General features: G+C 36.8%; 3 protein-coding genes across 3 annotated transcripts; 1 reads left to right on the top strand and 2 right to left on the bottom strand.

Annotated features, from left to right (window-relative positions):
• Positions 1-2,537: 2,537 nt before the first annotated feature.
• Positions 2,538-8,869, bottom strand: btbd17b (BTB domain containing 17b). Its single transcript, XM_087810028.1, has 3 exons — positions 8,446-8,869; positions 5,918-6,203; positions 2,538-4,134 (listed from the first exon to the last, which is right to left on the bottom strand). Exons 1-3 carry the CDS (start codon positions 8,609-8,611, stop codon positions 3,060-3,062), a joined length of 1,527 nt encoding a protein of 508 aa, XP_087666154.1. The 5' UTR covers positions 8,612-8,869; the 3' UTR covers positions 2,538-3,059.
• A 5,579-nt stretch (positions 8,870-14,448) lies between these two features.
• Positions 14,449-17,552, top strand: LOC148065120 (G protein-coupled receptor family C group 5 member C-like). Its single transcript, XM_087809281.1, has 3 exons — positions 14,449-15,432; positions 16,377-16,480; positions 16,545-17,552. Exons 1-3 carry the CDS (start codon positions 14,460-14,462, stop codon positions 16,644-16,646), a joined length of 1,179 nt encoding a protein of 392 aa, XP_087665407.1. The 5' UTR covers positions 14,449-14,459; the 3' UTR covers positions 16,647-17,552.
• Positions 17,553-18,650: 1,098 nt separating this feature from the next.
• On the bottom strand, positions 18,651-22,549 carry ccdc137 (coiled-coil domain containing 137). Its single transcript, XM_087810187.1, has 6 exons — positions 22,408-22,549; positions 21,263-21,405; positions 20,959-21,184; positions 19,886-19,968; positions 19,735-19,814; positions 18,651-19,665 (listed from the first exon to the last, which is right to left on the bottom strand). The coding sequence occupies exons 1-6, from the start codon at positions 22,476-22,478 to the stop codon at positions 19,471-19,473; spliced, it is 798 nt and encodes a 265-aa protein (XP_087666313.1). The 5' UTR covers positions 22,479-22,549; the 3' UTR covers positions 18,651-19,470.
• Positions 22,550-23,035: the final 486 nt, after the last annotated feature.

Raw genomic sequence — 23,035 nt, 5'->3', positions numbered from 1 at the left:
CAACGACGTGATGACGTACTTCCGGGCCCCGGACGCGTGGCCTCGCGGGAAGTGTAGTTTTGGGAGGAGGGGGGGCTGGCTACGTCCCACTTTCTTTACTTTCTTCTTTTTTTTTGTATAAGTTGGCTTCAAAAATATGATAATAAAGGGCGGAAAGATAAAAATATATATTAAAAAAAATGTATAATGTATTTCTCATTTTTTTCAGTTTCTCGTATTGTAAGTAAGTAAGTCATTTTTATTTGTATAGCGCTTTTCCCGACCAGGGCAACAAAGCGTTTAAACAATCAAAACAATATTCAATAAAGTATAACCTTTTCTTTTTTTTTTAAGATATATATATATATATTTTTTTTTTTACATAAAACAACCAGTACAGATCAACAGTGTAAATGGAATGATACACAGAGAAAATAAAAAAATATGAAAGAAGAAAATGTCCATCAGAAAAAGGGAAATAACATTTTTTTGCTGCTGTAAAAATAAAAGTATATATATATATATATATATATATATATATATATATATATATATATAGAGTATATACTTTAAAGGTGAAGATAAAACTGATAACACAACAGGAGTTCCAGAAAATCAATGAAAAGCCTGAACAAATAAAAACGTCTTAAGATGTTTCTTAAAGCAGTCAGTAGACTCCATCAAGCGCAAAGAGAGAGGAAGATCGTTCCAAAGCTTAGGAGCAACAGCCTGGAAGGATTTCTCTCCTCTGGTCCTGAACCGTGTTCAGGAACCATCAGTAGATTCTGATCCACAGACCTCAGAGCCCGAGCTGGGGTGTAAGGCTGGATCAGATCAGTGATGTTAGGAGGAGTCTGACCATGAATAGCTCTGAATTGTTCATGGTTTGTGTCACAGTTTTTATTCAAAATAAATAAATGGAAAAAAAAAGAGCAGGAACTATTTGAAATTAAAATAAACGCGATTTTAAAGGGCAACTAAATGAAACTCTATTGTACCCATCAGTATGTGTCGGCCTGTTAAAAAAAACTCTCTTATCATTGAAATATTTATATTAGAAAATGATCAAATCATTTGTTTTTCTGGAGATTAAATCATTTTTACCATAACCACACCTACTCTGCTGTGATTGGTCCAGCATTTACGTTTTTCAGCGTGCATCATCAATCCCTGGAAGTCTCCACCTCCAAAGGAATCCTTGTATAAACAAAGCAGGTCGGGATTACAGCTGGCTGGAAGAAGAGTGAAGCCATTATTATGTTATAGCCACTCCTGTAACCTCTCGTTCGCCCAGATTTCAGACGGTGGAGAACTTTATAAAGTAACAAGTTCCAAATATGGTCATGATGAGGAACTTACTGCATCTTGGAGAGGAAGACTTCAACATTTGAAACATGTGAGCGAGTCAGGTGAGTTGGAGTGTTTGGCATCTGCTCCCCTTTAAAACGCTAAGAAAGGGCCCGAATGTGATATGAATGTAATTTTTAAAAATCTTTATATATCAGTATCTCGTGATACTTGTATCTCGATATATTAGCATCTAATGATCGTGCAGATCGTGCAGAGCGTCTTCTCGCCATTTGTACACAATAGTCTTCAATATTAGTCGATATTATACCTTGTTTACTTAAAGAGCAATACACATGTTCCTCAGTAGGTGGCAGTAATGAGGTGGACAGAGAAGAAGATCTCTAGTAGTAGCAAAGACGAGAAGAGCATTATATAATAAACAATTATAAGATACATTTATAAGATAAGCACTGCTGTCATTATTAAAAAAAACGGGCAACATTTTCTTTTTATTTAGATATGAAACAAAACTTGTCCTCGCTATTCTGCCAACACACTCTGAATGACTTCACCTAGTGGCTAAACTAAATCACTACAGTTTTGAACATAAACTTCATGCCCCGAAAAAATACTTGTTCCAAGTCTGAACTAAGTCACTAAAAATCATGTGTATAAAAAAAAGTACCATATGATGCTCATATCTCGAGATACACAAATTTAAATGTATGTCACCTCCGAGGATCCGTACAAACCTCTTCTTTAAACAAAAGTTTTTGCCCGCATTTATCTGTTAAAGTATTATATATATATTTTTTTAACATAAGTCTTGCTGGATTCTAAGGTGCAATATCATCGATCATAAGTGGCATCGGAGTATAAGTATATTAAACACGATTTTATCATATTTTTGCGTGACTTTTACGACGTAAAATCAGTTCAGTAAGTAAAAAAAAAGAATGAAATCATAAAGCAAATGAAAAATTGAGTTTTAGAGACATTAAACTGTTTTTAAGTGAGCTGTTTATTCTAAGAAAATATGGTAAACGTTATTAAGATTTAAATCAAATAATAATATTAACAGTTAATTTTGGTGGTGTCTTGGATCACCATGTGGATTCAAGAATCTTTCGAAGGATTTGTGAGAAAACTCCAGTGCTGTGGTGCATTCAGGACAATAAAAAAAAAGGCAGAAACCAGACTTTAAAACAGTAACATCTCATGCACATATTTATTAAACCCCATTTGGTGACACATTTTTTTCAAGGATTTGTATTCAACGATGGTCGGATGTAACAAACATGTAGCGGAAGGAAAATATCTAAACACCACAAAAAAAACCACAGGGAGTTTTGGTATAGAAACGGTAAATTGCAATAAATAAATGATTAAAATCACCAAATAGTGAATAGGAATCGAAACCAAAACTACTCTAGTGACTCATAAACAACTACTTTAGCAAAATTCAAGGAACGATCCGTCAGGATATGCAATACATGAAGTACAGTACATTGATTTATTTGATTTTCTTCCCCTTTTTATCCATCGAAATAAAGCGACATCTTTGCTGTCACCGTTAGTATACGAGTCGTCAGAGCTTTATGGATCTCACTCCTCCTTGGCAAACAACTGGAAGACGAGGAACACAAACTACTCATCACCGGGAATGACTGGAGTAATGAAATATGCAGTGATATGAGTGTACTTTTGGATTGTGCGCTTGCGAGTGTGTGTGGGTGAGAGTCGGAGAACTGACGGGGGGGGAGGCTACTTTGAATTCCTGCCTTTTTTTTTTATTTTCTGGCCACCAGGAGGGAATGGTAGACGGGTTTAATGAGGATGTGAAGGTAGAGCGAGCTGTCGATCAGGTACTCGGAGGCGCGCCGCTGCAGGTCGGCGTCCACCAGGAAGTCTCCGGCCTCCTCCGTGCTCTGGTGGAAGTTGAAGACGTGGCGGACCACCACCTTCCCCTGCTGCCGGGCCATCACGATCACCGTCTTCTGGAAGCTGACGCCGGCGAAATCCGGGCTGGAGGTGGCCGGCGTGACGATGATCCGGGGTCGACCCGTGTCCGTGCGGGTCGGCTGCATGGCGCCCATCTCCGTGTAGGTGGACCTGGAGCTGATGGGGAGCCAGCGCGGCGAGAACAGGGCGTTCCAGGTCACCCTCTTGCTGGCGTCGTGGCCGCTCGGTCCCAGCTGGGTCTGGAAGCTGAAGCTGCGGTCGTCCCGGGTCGGGCTGTTGATGACCCAGGGGGAACCCCAGGGGGACGACAGGTAGTTCCGCGGGGTGAAAATACTGCAGTTGACGTCGAAGTACTTCGCCAGCTGGATGGGTGACGCCGAGTGGAACTGGAAGGCCAGATAAAGAAGATCCCGGATGGACTCGTAGTGCTTCGCCATCACGGGGGATTGCTTCTGCAGACGGAACAGGTACTGGGGCGGGATCATGCCGTATCGGATGGCCCTCAGGGCGCTCTGGACCGTGGCGCTGACCGGCTGGTTCTGGTTAATCCACGTCTCCAGGGCTTCGTAGAGCTCCAGCTCGCTCTGCAGAATCAGGTCAGAGCGCTGGAGCAGAGACAGGAGCAGGTCCTCGCTGATGGAGGGCCACTCCTCGCTCTGCAGCACCGACGACAGGTTCCAGGACAGATACTGCAGGCAGCTGTCCCGGAGGGATACGTCCCCGATCTGCAGCGCGTAGTTGTACCAGCCGACCACGTGGCCTGAGGGGGAATCGCTCGACAGATGCTGGGTCATGTACTGGGTCAGGCCCTGCTGCAGAGCCCACACGTGATACTTGCTCGCCAGCCTGTGCAGGGTAATGGCCTGATCCAGTCGCACGGAGATGTCGCCGCAGTAGAGGTACCTGTCAAAGGAGAACTTCATTATCGGCAGCAGGAAATCTAACAATAGACCTGTTCGTATAATCCGACAACTGCCATCGAGGAACAGGAATCTTTAAGACTCCCCGAGTCAAAGGTTTATAAATATTTTAATGGTGTTATTTTGGGCTATTTATCCTTTTCGCTTCACCAAAAAGAAGCCCTTTCGGCGGACCCTCTGTTCCGGTTTACAGTTTACATTCACCGGATTATTGGGCATATTTTCTTCTACTGCACGACTGATAGCTGTGGATCGACTTCGTGGAATGACTTCTATAGTATCTTGACTGGTGAGGAGACAATCCTCAGAGCCTCGTAACTTACCAGAGTCGTAATACAACAATTTAACTGATTTTTCAAGCGCTCTGTACCAGGTTAAATTGAGGTCAGCGAGTACAACCAGAATCAGTACATAAAGTGGATCGGGGTTATAATATGCAACGTCGATTTTTTTTGAGGAAATGTAAGTATTTTAAGAGTACCTTATAGTCGGAGAAATGACAGTGGAAAATAAGTATTTGGTCAAAAACAAAAGTTAATCTCAATACTTTCTTATATACTCTTTGTTGGCAATGAGGTCAAAAGTGTTCTGTAAGTATTGTATGTATTACAAAGTATTGAGATTAACTTTTGCTGTAATTTGCAAATACATTTTGTATAATTTTTTGTTCTTCTCATTTTGTCTCTCATAGTTAAAGTATACCTATGATCTAGATTACTAGTCATCTTTTTAAGTGGGAGAACTTGCACGATTGGCGACTGAATAAATACTTTTTTTTTCCCCACTGTATATACTGTATATATAGAGAAGCTGCTTTTAGCTATTACGGCCTCCTTCTACGCAAAGTATTAAATGTCAATTTACTTTTCATTTATCTTTTAGTCATATTTAAAAGCTGCATCCATACATATTTTCCCCATGACACTTACTTACTCTTACTTCCTATGAACCCATTTTTATCTCTTTTAAAAACCACAAAACCATCTGTGCTTATCTATTTGTAATCTCTCGCCGAAAACAACAAAGATTCGATCTGACGTTTGATTTTCCTGCCGTTACTGAGTCAGCCGGAAAATCCCACACTTTCCAAATTTAAACCGGGCGTCACAGCTGTAGGTGAGTTTCAGTTTTACCGTCCGAGCACGAAAAATACATATTTTAAATGTTAGCCATTGAGGTCAGGCCTCGGCAGAGTGTGGCCCCCAGGGGTGGGGGGGGGGGGGGGTCCTGAACGTGGCCCTAATAAATGCTTTTATGTCTCGCTCATGAGGTCAGAGTTAAACTGTGAAAATATGGAACATTTTCAATGATCATTCATTCACTATTTTATTCTAAATATAATTTATTGAACGCCAACATTTTGATATTGTCTCTTAAATGAATGTAACAATAATAAGAAATATATTCATGTTTTTTTTTTTAAGGTAAGGTAAGGTAAAACTTTATTGATTTAAATTTTTTTTTTCCAATAACCACAGAAAATACAGCAATTTTCATGAAAAATAAATCAAAATAAAATAAGAACAAGAACATAAAGATAAAGAACAAGATGACACAATCTAAGTCTAAAGATAAAGACATTTAATATTATTTATGTTTTTCAATACAATTAAATAAAACTTTTGTATGAAATTACTTTGTATTTTTTATTTTCTTTCCCTTTTTTTTTTTTACATATATTACATTTATTTTTAATTTATACTTATTTTTATTGAATGCCCCAACATATGTAATGGGGCCCCCCATCCCGGATTCGCCGAACTGACCTGACAAACTTCTCAAAAAGAGCGGCGCACTCGGGGGTCTCCCTCAGGACCAGGGTGCTGTTCTGCCGGGTGAGCAGCAGCTCCTCGAAGACGTCGCTCTGCAGGGTCAGCACCAGGCTGTGGGCCTGGATCACCTTCACCTCGTCCGTGGCGACGCTCTGCACACGGAGCACCACGTCGCTGCCGTTGCCCATCGCCAGCAGGTTCTCGATGCGCTGCACCAGACTCATGGAGTGGTTCAGGACGGTGGCCCCGGGGTCCGAACCCGGTTCCGGCTTCAGGGCCGCTGTGGAGATATATATCGGGGGTGTGTATTGGTAAGAATGTGGTGATACGATACATAACGCGATACAGGGGCAACAATACGATATATCGTGATACTGTAGTAACAAGGATATATGTGTGTAGTATTGTCGAGTACTTGACTCTGGTGTTTCAGAATTTACAGACCACATGACTCTTGACGAAGTCGTAACTGCTTTCATTTGTTTTTCAAACCAAAATATGTCCAAACATCAGCTTTAAAAGCTGCTGGAGTCGACTGTATCCTCTCGTCCTCAGTCGGTTCCAGGATCTCGCATTCATTCTTTGTGACTTAAATTATGGTGGACAATATGAATTATATTATTTACATGTTATTTGTAAAAAAATCAATTATTTCATTTATTTAAATAAAAACAATAAAAAAAACTATGATATAAATAAAATAAGTAATTGATTTTAAAGCCAAAAAAACAATATTAAAAATGTAATTACTTTAACTGTTTCAGTGCAGTTGAATATCAATATGGTAATATTAAAATGTTTTTTTTAATATTTGAGTGTATCAATATTTTTTTTAAGAATTTTGTTCAAAGTGAGCCTCAAGCTAGTGGCAGTGAGTGGTAACTGCAACCTCATAGAAAGAAAGGTTGTTGGTTCAGATCTCCTCTGCATGGTTGCATGAGTTTCCTCACTGTGACCGAAAAAATAAAAGCTCTACACTCTAAATCAGATCTGGGCAAAGTGCGGCCTGGGGGCCACAAACGGCCTCTTCATTGTATTTACGCAGCCCTGATGAGGCCAGAGTGAAACCAAGAGTGAAGTACAATGTTTTTCAACCATCTTTTTCCCCAGGATTTGTTTCCCTCTATTGTTACTTCTTTTGTATTTGCCCTCTTGTGTATCTTAATGTAATCATAATTTGATCGAAAACAAACTTCACTTGAGTAAAAATTTTCCCTTTTTCTTTCGGCTTGCATCGCATTAAATGCGGCCCGTGAGGGAATAAAATCACCCCCCTCTGGTCTAAATAGTCCAAACATAAGAGCATCTTAACACTGCCGTCTCTCACCCTGTGTAGCTGGGATCAATTATAAATTGGGATAAAACAACAATGTATAGAAAAAGACTATAAGGATAAAAAAACAACATTAATATTATATATTAAGTAGCAAACATTGGTGCTACACAAGTTATGTAGTTTATTTATTGTTACTTTTAACATTTATTTGTTAACATGTCTTTTTTCTAATATTTCAATATATATATTATAGTTACAGCACGTTTTCCCCCCATTAGGACTCATGTATTATACTTTTTTTTTTAAATGTAAACACTAAAACATTTTTTTTAAGCATTGAATCCTTTAAAAAAAAAAGCCTCAATAATCTAGAAAGTGAAAGGTGGATTTATTTTTTTTTAAATACTACAATTTTTCTATTTAAAGGTTGAATTAAAATAAAGTTGAATATTCATTAATGAATGCATTTTTATACACAATATGAAAGTCATTTAAATAATTAAAAACTCTTCTACAAATTCTTCTGTGAATCTTATATACGTGTGTGGAAAAAATTGAATAAAAAAGTATTTAAAAAAATAATTAGTTGATGTGTTAAAAAGCTATTTATGCGTTTCCAAATGACACCTCTTGTTATTTTATTTGAAAAAAACCTACCTTTTAAAAAAAATAAAAATAAAAGAGCACTTTTTTTATACAAATATATCTTTTAAATCCTTCAATCTAACTTCCCTGAGCTTAAAAAAAAAAAGCAATGAGCCGGAGCGTCTCGTGAAAGATTCAGCTCCAGCTCCCTCACATAAGTGACTCTACGGAGCCTCACACTTGAAAGACACAGCAGGACCAGCTGTTATCTTCTGCCGCAGCCATCATCAGCTGGATCACCCGGGCCTGGTACTGGAGCTTTAATGAGACGCTGAGGAGACGGGGTGGAGGTGATGGAGGTGCCGATGGTGAGCACTTCAAAGTAACCTTTTTTTTTCTCCACTAATAAGTGGAAAATAAAGAGAAAAATGAAGATATTTAAAGATTTTCTAGTATAAAAAAAAAAAATTGAGTCTCTCTCCAGGGTTTTCATTGTGCTGTTGCGACAAAGCAAATGGACTTGTCTCACCCCGCGGCCACGAGACAGACGAGGACCGGGGTGAGCGGAACAGATGAAGACCCTCTTTCTTTTCCTCGCACACAAAGTCGAAAACAAAAGAAGGGTTTTTTTTTTTGTTAAAAGAAAAGTTGAAAGTCTTACCTGCCGCCACGGAGTTAAAGACGAACACCAGGGAGGAGACGCAGACCCAGACGGGCGTCCCTCGTCCACACGAGCGCCTCATTTCTTTTTCTTCTTCTTCTTCTTCCTGCCGTCGTCGTGCTCGGAGGAGGATCTTTGCCCAGTGTGTGCCGCCGCGGCTCCCCATCCCGCGCGCTTTATGTAGGACGCCGGCCTTTTCCCAGGCGCATCTCCATCGATTGGTGGAATCCTGGCCGGGGCGTTGCCATGGCGACGGCTTTGATTTTTGTATTTCTCCCTTTTGGATGTTACATGGGATTGATTGGCGGCACAAGGCCAGCGAAAGACTTAGCTTAATGTTTGTTTTTTTCCTTTTTAGTTTTTTTTAAAGAATCAATATAAACAGTTTCCCGGGTTAATGGATTCAGAAAATTGTTTACCGTAGCCGCGCGCTAACGTGTAATTAGCGCGGTAATTGGATTCAGTTGGCATTTAAAAAGTCATTACGGCGCTAATATGTGACCCAATGGAGTCGATTAAAATGTCATGATTTATTCATGGGACGGGTCGCGCCGATGTTTATCCGACTAATGTGGAAATAATTGCGGCTCGGATGGATCCGGCAAGAATCCGGACCGCGTGGAAACGATAATCTGGTAAAGTCACTTTTATGAGCGAAATATATAGAGATTAACTGGCGTCGTCAAATGATGTGATTTAATCGCAATTACTTTGACATGATTAAAGCTTTATCTTGTATTTATTGTATTAAATAACTCGTGTCAAATCAAGACGCGGGGGCCAGAATATGGCCCACCGGGTCATTTAATGTGGTCCAACAGATGGTTGGTTAATTTTGTGACTTATAAAGATGTTCTTTAAGATAAGTAAGAGATTATTCATGTCTTAAATTATAAAGAGACTTTCAATACGAGTCAAACAAGAAGATAATTAAGTAAGTAAATACACAATCTGTTTGCTTAAGTTGTTCGGGTGAATCTTAAAAATACTTATTTTAATGTTTTTACTTACAGCACTTTATATACTTTAAACTGCTTTTTAGTTTTTTTTATGTTTAATTTTTTCAATTGTAATTTATTGTTATTTAGGGATTGAATATAGTTTTTGTATAATTGCCTCAATAATAAATAAATAAATCAGAGTTTGATATTGTTATACTAATAATTCAAAAATATTTTTTCTAAAATCAACACTTTTTAATCTATAGCCGTTTAAATTCAATATAAAAACCGCAACCCCCCCATAAGGGATAAAGCCGTAAAGAAAATGAATGTATGGTATAAAAGTAACACCAGACGATACCAACAGAGTGATTTGATCGAACTTTCAGCCAATCATGCAACGCGAAAACGATCACATGACCACAAGCACTGGCGCGTCAATTTATCATCGCAGGTCAATTTTGATGTTGAATTTAAAAGGCTACGAATTAAAAAATAATGAATTTAGAAAATGTATTTCGGAATTAATTGAATCAGGGTATCAAACTACATGTGTAAAACAAATATATTTAAAAAATATGAATTTTTAAAATTCGATTATAAAAATAAACAAATAAATCAATAGAATATAGAAATATTGGCATTACATTTTTCCCTAAAAATATTAAATTCTTTGAAAAAAAACTACATTTGAATAAATTTCAAAGGTTCGCCCATTCACTATTCAATATCAGGATTACTTATTTTACATAAACAAAACAACAACAATATTCAGCCCTGCTGGTGTAAACTAAAGGTTCAAATACAGCGGAATTTAAAAGACTAAACTGAATCTGAAGATAAATGTACTTTATAAAGAGACTAAATGTGAAATATTAAAATAATTCAATTTAAAAAACACTCTCACACATCAAATTAAGGTTTTTCTCAGGTATTTTAAGTGAGATTAACAGATTAATTACATCAACTAACAACAGATGATATTGAATTCATCTCTGTGTTTTAACCTCTTAATGTTTTCACTGAAACATGAGTTGACAAGGCTCGAATGTTTTGGGGGGTGAGAGTGACCCCGGGCTTAAAGAGACGCTGAACCACTTCACCCGGCCGGGCCGAGCATCGACCCGTCAGAGCCGGGTCACTCAATAAGGAGAACCTCGTTCAACTTCTCCCAAAGATAAATATGGATCCAACTTTCTTTCCTGAATCCATAAATCTGACCATGAGGCCATTAGTCCGATCAAAGTGTTGACATCACGTCCGTCCGCAGGATAAACTGGTTTGTGAAAAGGAATCTCTTATGGAGACGTCTTGAAGGACAAAGGTTCTGCTGAGAAGAACCTGACAAGTGAGCAGTTCTAAAGAGACACAGATTAAGTCAACAATGTGATGCTGGAGGTCCATTCTATTACTGTTTATACGTTGTTTTGCTCTCATTAATTTTATAGTTGAATTCAGCCCCGCCCCCTTTTTATTTGATATAACTTAAACAATATTGTTTATTTCAAAGTCTATTTCTTTTAGTTGTAATTAATCATATGGTAACAATATTTTTATTTATAATAAGTTGACTTTTTAAGCTTAATTTTGCGGTTCTGTTAATTTAAGATAATTCTGATTTAAACAATATAATTTATTAAGTTTTTATCTTAATTCATTATTAAATTTCCCTTTTTAATCTCAGATGATAATATTTATTTTCACCTGTAATTTTCTTTTTTTTATATTTTTTTTATAATTTTAGATTTTATATTATTCTAAAGGTAACAATGGATTCCTTTGAGGTTCATCAAGTTTTGTTTTTTTTAATCTTTCTCTTTAATTTTGATGCTAAGAATTTATTGGTTTTATTTTAAGTTTACTTTTTATCTTAGTTAAAACTTTGACCCTTTTACTAATTGAAATGTCAAAACAAATGATTACTTTTTTTAATGACTTTTTAGCTAAATTAAGTTCTATTTCTGTATTTTTATTTTTGATTATTCTGGTGATAACAATATTTTTTTTATATATTTTTAAGATTAACTTTAACTCAATACAGTCTTTTTTGTAAGTAAGTAATATTTGTGATATTTTAGGTTTATTTTTAAGTTGAATTTTAGCCTAATTGGTTAATTGAGAACTTTGTGAAATTGTCCATAGGTATGAGAGCGCGTGTGAATGGTTGTCTGTCTTTGTGTGCCCTGTGACAGACTGGCGTCCTGTCCAGGGTGTCCCCTGCCTCTCACCCTATGACTCTGGGATAGGCTCCAGACCCCCCGTGACCCCGGCCCCGGGATAAAGCGGTTGTCAACGACTGAATGAATGATATTTTTTTTGGTGTTTTTTACTTTAGATATTGATGACAATATTATTCTTTTTTTTTGTTTGAATTCTTAGTTTAGCTTCACAAGTTGAAATTTTAGCTGAACTCTTTTGAAATTACTTGAATTTGAACAAAACTTTGTATTTTTTCAAGTTGGATTTCAACTTAAACCTTTTTAAAGAAATATATTTTGGTTAATACAACTTATTTTATTTACAGTTAGTTACTTTTTAGCTTCAAGTCATTTTTCCTCTCTTTTAATTCTAATTATTACTGATAATATTTATATTTAAGTTGAAATTTTAGCTGAACTCTTTTTTTAACTTGAATTTCAACTTAAGTCTTTTTTCCCTTTTTTATAATAAATATTTCTGACGATAACATTTGTTTTTACTGTAATTCAGTATTTATTTCACATTAGAGAATTCTGTTAAAAGCAACACCTCAATTTATATTTAACTTTATTTTGTAGATGTATTCCTATTATTACAAAAAATATTTCTTAATATAAAGTTTATGCTACCTTTTTCTCTTTTTTTAACAGGTACTTTTCAACCCCATTTTTTGTATTTATAAATACAATTCTGACACTTATATATACTATATAAACACACACTATATAAAAGAAAATAGCAATAATTCACCTGTAAAATCCACTCTGCTCAAAAAAATATTTTCTCTGTAACTTTCATACATTTCCCCTCCACTGACTTTACCTCCCGCTGTCCTCCATTATCAAAACATTTGCTGATGGAACCGATCATATTGGACCCCTCGGGGCCGGAGATCAATTCACGGCGGGTGGGCGTCCATCACCGAGTGTAAACAGACACTTTAGATCAGGCCGAGTGCCAGACTTCAGCGAGGACGACCTTCACACGAACCCCTGATCAGCAGCTCATCCATAAAGTTCAACCAAAAATTTCAGAGAGTTGAAAACTTCAGCTTCAGAAAGCGACGTTTCCATTTAAAGCGAAGATGACGCATTAATAAAAGTTTAAAAGGCTAAAATCAAATACAAAAAAACTCAAAAAATGAGTGTAGTACGAATGAAGGCCACTAGATGGCGGTGAAAGTTAACCTTTCGTGATCAACGATTGTAATATCAAATTCTTAACCTTCTTTTTTCATTATTTTTTCTTATTATTTATCAGATAAGTGTTCGTAAAAGCGATGATTTACATCCTTGATGAACAGGTTTCCGTGCAGACGAGAAAACATCAATCTCCGGGAGAGACTGGACTCTTTGTTTGGCTCTAATCTGCCGGGAACAACATAAGTAGGCTGGCTCGTAATCTCGGAGAAAATGCAAAGCCACGAACAACAAGGAGAAGGACACGGAGTCGGGAGTGAAAGTTCAGTTTTCTTGGATGCTGCCGGAGTCAACTCTGATACGATTCCTTAAGAAAAAAAAACATCAAAGGCATCAGATGGAGGAGTGCGAGTCTATTTTGGGATAAAACAAGAGCATTTTTTAAAGAATATATATATATATTTTCGGTTTTTGCTCTTGGAACTGCAGGTAAGATCTTATTGTTGAATACTATCAGATAAAAATAAAAAATCTGATTAATCCATTAACAAATATCATTAAATCAATCAAAATTAAATGTGCAAATATTAGCTTAATATAGTTGATAGAATTCCAAGTTTAAAACATCTTTACATTTTTTTTTTTTTTTTTTTAAAAGGTTGTTTAATTGGTCTAATTATATATATATATATATATATATATATTTGTAGGAAACTTTTATTTTTACAAATTCAAAGAAGAAAAAATCACAATCAAATTGAATAGTTCAGTTTGTTTATGCCTTTATTTAAAGCCATTTAAATGAGCAGAATGAGAAAGAGTTTAACGCTCACAACAAAGATCAAAGATCAAAAACAGTAGAATTTCTGTAATTTAATTCATTTTAAATTTTGACATAATGTCGCAGGACAGACTTATTTACGTTTACTAAAAGAAAAGGCAAGCAAGACCTTCAAAGTCCACATAAAAATGAATATTCTATATTGATTTAAACTTGTTTTACATAGGAGGAAAACAACACTGCTTTTTGTTAAAAAACAAAAAAAATAATTGGACTCATAGGAAAAAGGTTTGCGAAGAAACTACTTTTGTTCCAAAAAGAATAATCTAAATAAATTAAATCAAAACATGGCAACTTGTTAGCAAAGATGCTAACATCACATCAAGTACTAAAATTATTCAAAAAGGTAACATGTAGTTTTTTGGAAGGAAAAAAAAGGGTTTGCCAAGAAACTATTCACAACATTAATTTCTATTTAATACAATATGTAATAATAATATAATAGTTTTATATGATCAACTAAAAGTCAAAAATTCCTTTGATTCATGTTTTTGTTTGAAGATGGCGGCCATGTTGCTTTTCTTTAATATAGAGTATGGATTATTGAATATTTTTACATTTTAAATACTTGCTTTATTCATTAAACAAGTCACAATTAAATAAAGATGCATCACTAGTATTTAAAGTAAACAAGGAAACATATTTTTTTAAACAATTGTTATTATTATTGGTTTCAAACCTTTGATTTATTTATATCGAGGTTTCCTTTTAAATCCTTTTAAAAGTTTAGTCATTCAAATGAAATAAAGGCCGAGGTGCGATTACAGAACCTTCCTTTAATTAGAATTCTAGATAATGAGTCGCGGGGACTCGTTTTAAGGTGTAAACCAGCAACAGAAGTCATCTATGAATCAAACAATTGCATTTTATATCTAGAGTTTCTTCCGGACAACCATGGAAGCGAAGGAAGTTCCTCGAGGGTGTGGATCGAGCGTCCACTCCGTCTACCACAACCTGTGCGACCTCACCAAGATGTGGGGGGTCGTGGTGGCGGCGCTCGCCGCCGCCGGCGTGGTCGCGTCCCTCATCCTGTTCGTGCTCCTCGTGGTCAGGTCGCGGTCGGCGACGGACGCGAAGAGAAAGGCCATGGCGGTCCTACAGGCCGCCATGTTGATCTTCACCCTGGGACTCTTCGGTCTGACGTTTGCCTTCATAGCGGGAAAACACTCCGCCAGTTGTTCCGCCCGAAGGTTCCTCTTCGGGGTTCTGTTCGCCGGCTGCCTGGCCTGCCTGCTGATGCACGCCGTGTGGCTGGCGCTGCTGGAGCGACGGCGGTGCAGACCGAGAGGATGGATGCTCTACCTGGGAGCGCTGGGTGTCTGGTTGGTCGAGATCATCATCAACGCCGAGTGGCTCGTGCTAACGCTCACCAACCCATTGGTGGACATGGTACCGGACCTTTCCTGCCTCATCCAGAACCGGGACTTCGTCATGGCTCTGACGTACGTCCTGGCTCTGCTCCTCGCCGTGTTGGTGCTGGCGCTTCCCGCTCTGACCCATAAACGCAAGCAGTGGCGGGGGGACGGCGGCTTCATCTTGCTCGCCGGCGTCTTCACGCTGGTCGTGTGGATCGGCTGGATCTTCATGTACATCAACGGGAACCGAGCGATCGGAGATCCCAGCTGGGACGACCCCACTCTGGCGGTGGCTTTGGCGGCCAACGCGTGGGGGTTCCTCGGGTTCTACGTCATCCCTGAACTCGCCCGGCTGTCTAAGGAGGACCCGGACGAGGAGCTGCCACAAGACGGGGACCACATCTATCCCACCCGGAGGCTGGTGTACGACAACATCTTGAAACAAGCCGAGTCGACCCATCAGAACATTTACATCGAGAACAAGGCCTTCACGATGGAAGAGCCACCAGCAGGTACTTGACTACACAACAGTTGTTTCGATCACAACATTTTGCAGTAGTGATGAAGTTCTCAAGGCGGTTCTTAGGACCACTAGTTCATTGGCTTGGTCTTGACTGTCTTGTGTCACAATGTCTTCTTGCTATTTCAGTAGATAAGGGCTAAATTAGTTACAACATTGTGTATCTATTTTAAACACGTTTGCCTAAAATTCAACAGGAAATGGTAATGGGTTGGTTGACTGGACCAAGAAAGCCGAAAAAACTGGCCTTCAGTACATTTTAGTTTAATAGCCTGTGTCTATGGACATGTCTTTGTCCGGAAGGTAGGGTCTATGGCCTGGGGGCCCCATCAAGTCCTTTTATGTGGACCGCCGGATGGCCGACCCAAAGTAAATATCCTGCTTATAGGAATCTTTTTTGCCATTATAAGTGGAGGTTTTAACCATTAGAAATTTACTTAGGTATGATATCTTGACCGATAAAGCTGCTAATGCTAATGTTGTAGATAGATATTATCCAACAAGAGTAAAACTTATTGATACTTTTTCTTTAGCTGCAAAAAGATTTTGCCCTCTTGTGTTATTGACTTTGACACCCTTGGTCAATGGTCTTGGTCTCAGGTTCTCTAGATTGTTCTAGGTCTTCGCAGTAGCCATTGAATACAATTACTGATACACATGGTACAAACTTTAGAATGCCTCCCAACAGCATCTGGTCAAAACTCCAAAATGACGCAAATGTCCTTCAACTCAAGCAAGTCACTTTAACACATTGACGAATGACAAATGCAAAACCACCCACTCGTCAGTGTTTGTCAGCAGCATGCAAACATGACAAAAAAAACGACACTTTTAGTGTTTAGCGTTCACGATGGAAACTCAATTGGGTCGTGGGATTCCTTCATCTCAACTCATATTTTGACAACTAGCTGGTGACGCTAACCGTTACTTGTTCAGTTCCAGCCAAGCCGGTGTCTCCGTACGGCTCCTACAACGGTCAGCTGAGAAGTTGTGTTTATCAGCCCACGGAGTTGGCCTTGATCGCAAAAGGCATGACAAAGGTGAGTGTTGGCTTCAAAACAAGAACATAATCTGAACTAACTATGTCTTTATATTGACACACAGATGGACCAGGACAACATCATCCCTCGAGCGACGCTTCAATCCATGCATCCAGGAAGCAGCAGGACTCCCTCGGTCGGCTCTTTGAATGTTGAAAACAACTGAAGCGCCATTTAGATTCCAACTTCCTCACTGTCCCCCTATTTTTAAATTTGAACTTTCTTCATCCCCTTTGGATCTACGAGCATCTTGAGTGGTACTTAATGTTTCTTCTCTTATTTCGTCAATCACTTGAGGGAGAACCTTTTGAGATACATTTCAACTTTTTCTTATCAGGTCATACAGTATTTTATGGACTATAAGGCAGATTTGTGTTCAGTTTACCACTTCGAAATCAATCTCAGTGAGTACAACCGGAATTAACAAACAAGGCATGCTGAATTAAAAACGGGTTCATTTTAGAAAATCTATCTATCTCATTTTTTTTTTACCGTTTATCAACTGTGACAGACCAGGAATGTGAAATATTTAAGACGAGTACAAACATATTGTGACATCTAGTAGTTAATAGCAAACAGAGAAATACACAGGGTAGCAAAACTCTTAAAACCATTAAATGCCTCGTACGCTAGTTGAGCCCACCAGAAACAATCTTAGCCTCTCTTTTTCTTTGTTGAAAATACATGTTATGATACCAAGAAATAGACAAAGCTTCTACTCAACATCTAATGTCTCTTATGTCACATTCAGTTCTCAAACTATACCACGAAAGTCAGTCGTTTAATCTTTATTTTTGACCGACGACGCCTTTTAGCTGGAAAATGTAGATGAAGGAATGTGATGTGTGTTTTTGCCTGAAGGTGAATGTTCTTATTTTGAGCTTTAATGTGTTGTTCCACCTTTCCCGCACTCTCCTCGCCGACTCCATTGATAATTTAACCCCTAAAAAACGGTTTTCCTTGTCTACACTCCGCAGCTTTGAATAGGTGGTTTAGATGCGACTTATACAATTCTTGATGTGATTGAACCGTCAACGTGTATTTTCAAATAAATAAAGCTTTACAAACCTGACTTCACCCGCATTTGTTTTACCATTATGCCAGTAAAGCATCAGAAAACTCTGATTATCTCGCTTAGCAAAAGTTAGCTGGTGCTAAAAAGGTACATCCTGTTTGACAAATGAAAAGTAGTTATTTATATCCTCATTCATAAATAGCACATACAGTTAAAATAGCACCTCAAAAATGATGGACAACGGGCTCATTTAAGTTCACACCTTTTAAAAACATATGTAAAAAGATGCAGATGATTGCCGCCCAACGACGCACCATTCCAAAGGAAACAAAAACATAGGAAAATGTAGCCAAATTTAAACAGCCACCTTCTGTTTTCTCACTTTTTTTAAAGACCTGTCCGATGCACATGGACACTTAAAAACCAAGTGTTGGACTCGGGGGGAGACAACAGTACCAGTCATCGACAGCTGACATCACTTCACACATTTCCATGTCACTGGGATGAACACCAGTGGACAAGAACACACACATAAGGACATCGTTCCAAATGTCTCGAGTAAAACGCACCTACGCCACCAAAACATGCCACTTTTTTTTTTCTTTTTTTTTAACAATATTTGCACTTGAAAAAGAAATGCATTTTATTCCTAACAGGACCAAAGACTAATGGGAAAAAACTAAGTCTTCAATTTCAAATCTAGTTCTTGCTAGTTTGAGTGAAATAGTGGATTTCTAAGCTTTAGTTTGGATCATTTTTAGTTCAGAATAGAATCCAAAATCTAGAACAGAATACACATCAAGTCTGGTTCTGATCGAGGTTTCTGCCAGTTAAAAGGACGTTTTATTTACGTTTATTACATACCATACTGGGGCAACGATACGTTATTTTGCGATACTGTAGTAACAAGGATATATTTGTAGTATTGTCGAGTACTTGAGTCTGGTGTTGCAGAATTTACAGACCACATGACTATTGGCGAAGTCGTAACTGCTTTCATTTGTTTTGAAACCATAATAAGTCCATCAGCTGCTGGACTTGTCTGTATCCTCTCGTCCCCAGTCATCGCCGGGATTTCAATGTTCTTTTAGCTAAGGAGGACATAATGACTGCTGCCATCCAGCAGGCAAAAGATTAATTGTAACAGGAAAATGAACACAGAGTAAATATATGTTAATTGTTAATAAAAAAAATGTAAATATTTTACTTTATTGTTGAACTATAAACCATAAAAGAAATATGGTCACACATAAATATGATTTGCAAGCCAAAAATAGAAATTGACTGAATATCGATACAGTTTTGTGAAAAGGAATATTGCGATAACATACATTTTGTCTTAATATAATGTTTATTTAAACATTCATTTATTTGTCACATAAAATGAAACGGCATGTGACACACATTTCACTCACACACCTCTGACTGCATCCGTTTGTGGAAGTCAGATAAGAACAGAGGTAGAGTAGCGTCTTGTAGAATTTAAAAAATAATGGCTGAAACGCCTCATCAAGACACAGGGCAGACAAAATATGAATCTCAATTATAAAGGTTTGGACAAAGGCCACTCCTGACGGCCATTATCAAACTACGGTTCCATGTTCTGACACTTTCTATCATGACCAAGAGTACATTTCATGACAATGATTCAGAATTATTCACTCCTCATAAGTGTAACCATGATTCGAAGGGATTTTTAGCAATTTCATTTAGCATTTATGCTACTTAAAAATATAATTTGGTGTAATAATATGAACATAATTGTGACATCAGAAATATTCTTTAGCTAAAGCAGCGCTTTTTTTGTACAACACTGCCATCTATTGGACAAACTGAACACTCGCATTGTTGCAGTTAAATATCCAATTCAAATATCAGGGTGTTCAGTGTAGATTATTTAAAACAAATCTTACCTGCAGCTGAAAACCTTCTCACAACGAAAAATATCCAACAGTCTCTGTGATGAATAAAGTCCTCACTTTGGGTTCTTCAGTTTTTTCATCCCGATTCTCTGAGCTTCTTGTTGCTGCAGTTTCTGTTTCTTCAGGAGACGATAAGCCTCCACGGCTCGCTCCCTCTCCTCCTCCATGATCCTCTTGCGAGCCATCGAGGGTTTTGCCGTGGATGAGGTTGTGTGGCCGAGGAGGGAGTTGAGCAGCAGATCCTTGTACTGGTTCAAATAAAAGAGCAAACATAAATGTTTGACATGCATTTATTAAAATCAATGTCAAAAATGTACCTGAGTTTTAATTGGAGCCTTTCTGGGTTTGCTGGTCAGTTGAGGAGGTTCCATTGATACTTCACCAAAAGCAACCTCATCTATGAACAGTTCACATCAATTGAATACTTGTTTTTTTTTTAAAGATAACAGATGTTTAAAAGACGCTCACCCTGGAATCTGTCTTTCTCCATCTCCTCTTCGAATCTTTCCAACTTCTTCAGCTTTTGCTTCTGCGTTCTCGCCTTTTCATACCTAAGATAAATGTGTGCCATCAAACTTTTAATTTCTAACCATTTGACAGCATCAGAATCTGAATTTTAAATTTATAAAAACAGTTCTTAAGTTGTGTTTTTCTTTGTTTCACAATTTCTTTTTCTATGTAGAAATAACTTAAAAAAGTAAGATTTTGTGTTCAATTTTTTTTAAACTAAATAGAATATTCGGTGTAAACAACTCAAAGTTCAATGTTATTTTTTTAATGAAAAATAAACATTAAATGTAAAAATAAACTAAATGATATAAATCAATGTGAAAAAATGAAATATTGAAAAGTAAATAAATGGAATGTAAATATATAAATAAATGGAATGTAAATATATAAATAAATGGAATGTAAATATATAAATACATGTCAACAAATATTGAAAGAAAATAAATATGTAAAGAAAACTATTCACTGTTTTACAAATAACCTTTACTTACTTACTTACTGTAAAATAAAATATTCAGTGTCAACAATTATATAGAAAGAAATTAATTAAAATTCAGTTAAAAACATTTTCAGCATATTTAAATTAAATGGAAGAATACATTAGAAATGAATACTCAAAGTCAGACAAGGATGAGAAGTATTTTTAAATATATAGGGCCAACAAGGGCGAAGTGTAGCCTCATGCAGCCCTTGACTGCATTATGTGGACCTCAGGTCAAAGGTCCAGTAGAAACTAACTTTTTTATTCAATAATAGTTTCTAAATATATAGAGTTAGGGGCTTGTCTTTTGGGATTTCTGTACCTTGTTTTATTATTTGTGATTTAATTATTTCCCCTCAAAAGGTTTAAGTGATTATAAAAAGAATATTTGGGAAAAAGTAAGTAAGTTAGTAAGTAAATATTGCTTTTATATCAGATTTATAAAAATAGCTTGATAAAATGTGGCCCCTAAAGAAATTGAACTGATTTAAAACAGCATTAAAAAAATACCATAGAACGTTTTCATTCCTCAAACTAATCTTCTACTTACAGCTTCTTCTTTTCTGACTTTTCCACGCCTGCAGGTTTCTCTTGTTTCTCTTCTTCCAGTTCAGGTTTTCTCTCCACTTGGTTGTTGGTGAGGAAGAGAACGTGACTAGCTGCGTTATCCATTCTCTGTACATATCTAGTCACGCTCTCTTTTTTCTTCCTCTTGAAATGGGGAACGGGAATATCTTCATATGTGGAAGGTTCGGGTTTATTGATAGGAAAAAATGCTGTGAAAAAATATTAAAATAAGAGTTATAACAGGGAAAATGGCTCAGCGTAAATGAATAAAAGAGTTATTTTCTTACTTCCTTTAACCTTTTTCCCAGCCTCCAAAGCTTTCTCCATCCGTTCTTTCCCCTTCAGTATCTCCCGGAGCTTAAAGGGGATGTGGTCGACGTGGTCAGCTTGTGTTTTTTTGGATTTAACACGACGTTTTGACTTATGGTCTCTGGTTCAGGGAACAAAAATAAAATAAAAATGTTAGAAATTGTGGCGAATAATCAACTGCTTCGCCTTGTTTACGTCACCACTATCTGTTTAATACTGAGGACGTAGAACAGACGTTAAGTTTAAGTATAATATTGAAATTATCAGATTTATTATGTTTACGCGCAACAAATCACATGCGTCAAAACATTTTCCATATTTTTTACACTCGACAAAACTCCCTCGACTAAAACATCTTCTGGCGCCAATTGCATGAAGTGAATAAATGAAATACACTGTAAGTGTACTTTATGTGTACATTAGTTTATATTTAAACAACTTATAATTTAATTATATATATATATACCACTAGAAAACGTAAGTGTTTGTTTTGTGTGTGTGTGTGTGTGTGTGTGTGTGTGTGTGTGTGTGTGTGTGTGTGTATATGTATATGTATGTATATATATAAACTCAAGTACAAGTTTTTTAAATATACAGTATAAATATATTAACAACTTATGGTGTGTTTGATCAATCTGCGCTATTTATTTTCTCTTTCCAATGATACAAACCTTTTTAAAATTGAGTAAATATTTATGGCATTTTGAAAGTTGGTTCAACGAAAAGGTCGCACCTAAAATATTGACCCTCATTGACTTTAGTATTGAGGAGGTTGACCAGAAAATAGGTCAATTTTACGGGTTATAATAGTTCATACATTTCTTTATATTTATAACAGGGAAGCCTTTTGAATGACCATACACAACAATTACTCTTTAAAATAGTAAACACATACCAACAATGATGCATAAATGCTCGTTTTAAAAGCGCAAGTATATTAGTTGAATAAGGACACACAAGGACGTGAAAAAATGTGAGATTACAGCGAAAATGTACTTTATAATTGGCGTTATCTTAATGCTTTGTTAATAACTTAATGTTGTATTATTAGCATAGCATTGGAGCTAAGTGTCTACTAGCACAGCACTTAGCTAACAGCTAGTGTAGCTAACAGCTAACGTACCCCTGCGGATGTTTTCCTTTGTCATCTTGTTTCGTGGGTTTGTTGAGTGGTTTCCTCTTGTCCTTCACCATATTTATTAGAAATGTTTAACTGATAAACCGCAGCAAAACAAAAAACACACGTGTGAAGCAGGGAGCGTGACCTTTTGACACCGGAAGTAGATAATCGAGACGAGCCCAAAGGAAAGAGGTCTCACTCTGACACTATTTTCAAAAACTTAAAACCATGAGCATATTGTAGATCCTTATATTATTATTCTCAGCAAATATAGAATTCACAAAGCTAAATAAAGAAAGCACCTTAAATATTTTCATTTGTGAATTTAAAAAAAGTTTATTGAAAGTATTGCATTGATTAGAAATTTTTGATTTCGAGTGAACATCCTGTATTTTCAAAAATAACTGGGAATAATTCGAGTAGTTTCAGCAGCTCACAATAAAAGAGGTTAAACATAAATAAACGTTTTTTTAATTAAAAATTATAATAATAAATTATAACAAAACAATAATGAATAAAAAACACTGTTTATAAATGACGACAACGACAGTATTACCATATGTTGTTTCTTTTTAATCTTATACTACAGTAATACACTGGGGATCTTAAAATACTACTTCAAAAGGTATTT

Source organism: Callionymus lyra, chromosome 15 (genome assembly GCF_982586985.1).
Source record: "Callionymus lyra chromosome 15, fCalLyr1.hap1.1, whole genome shotgun sequence".
NCBI lineage: Eukaryota > Metazoa > Chordata > Actinopteri > Syngnathiformes > Callionymidae > Callionymus > Callionymus lyra.
Note: the sequence above shows the minus strand (reverse complement) of the source record. Positions and strands in the feature narration are given on the sequence as shown.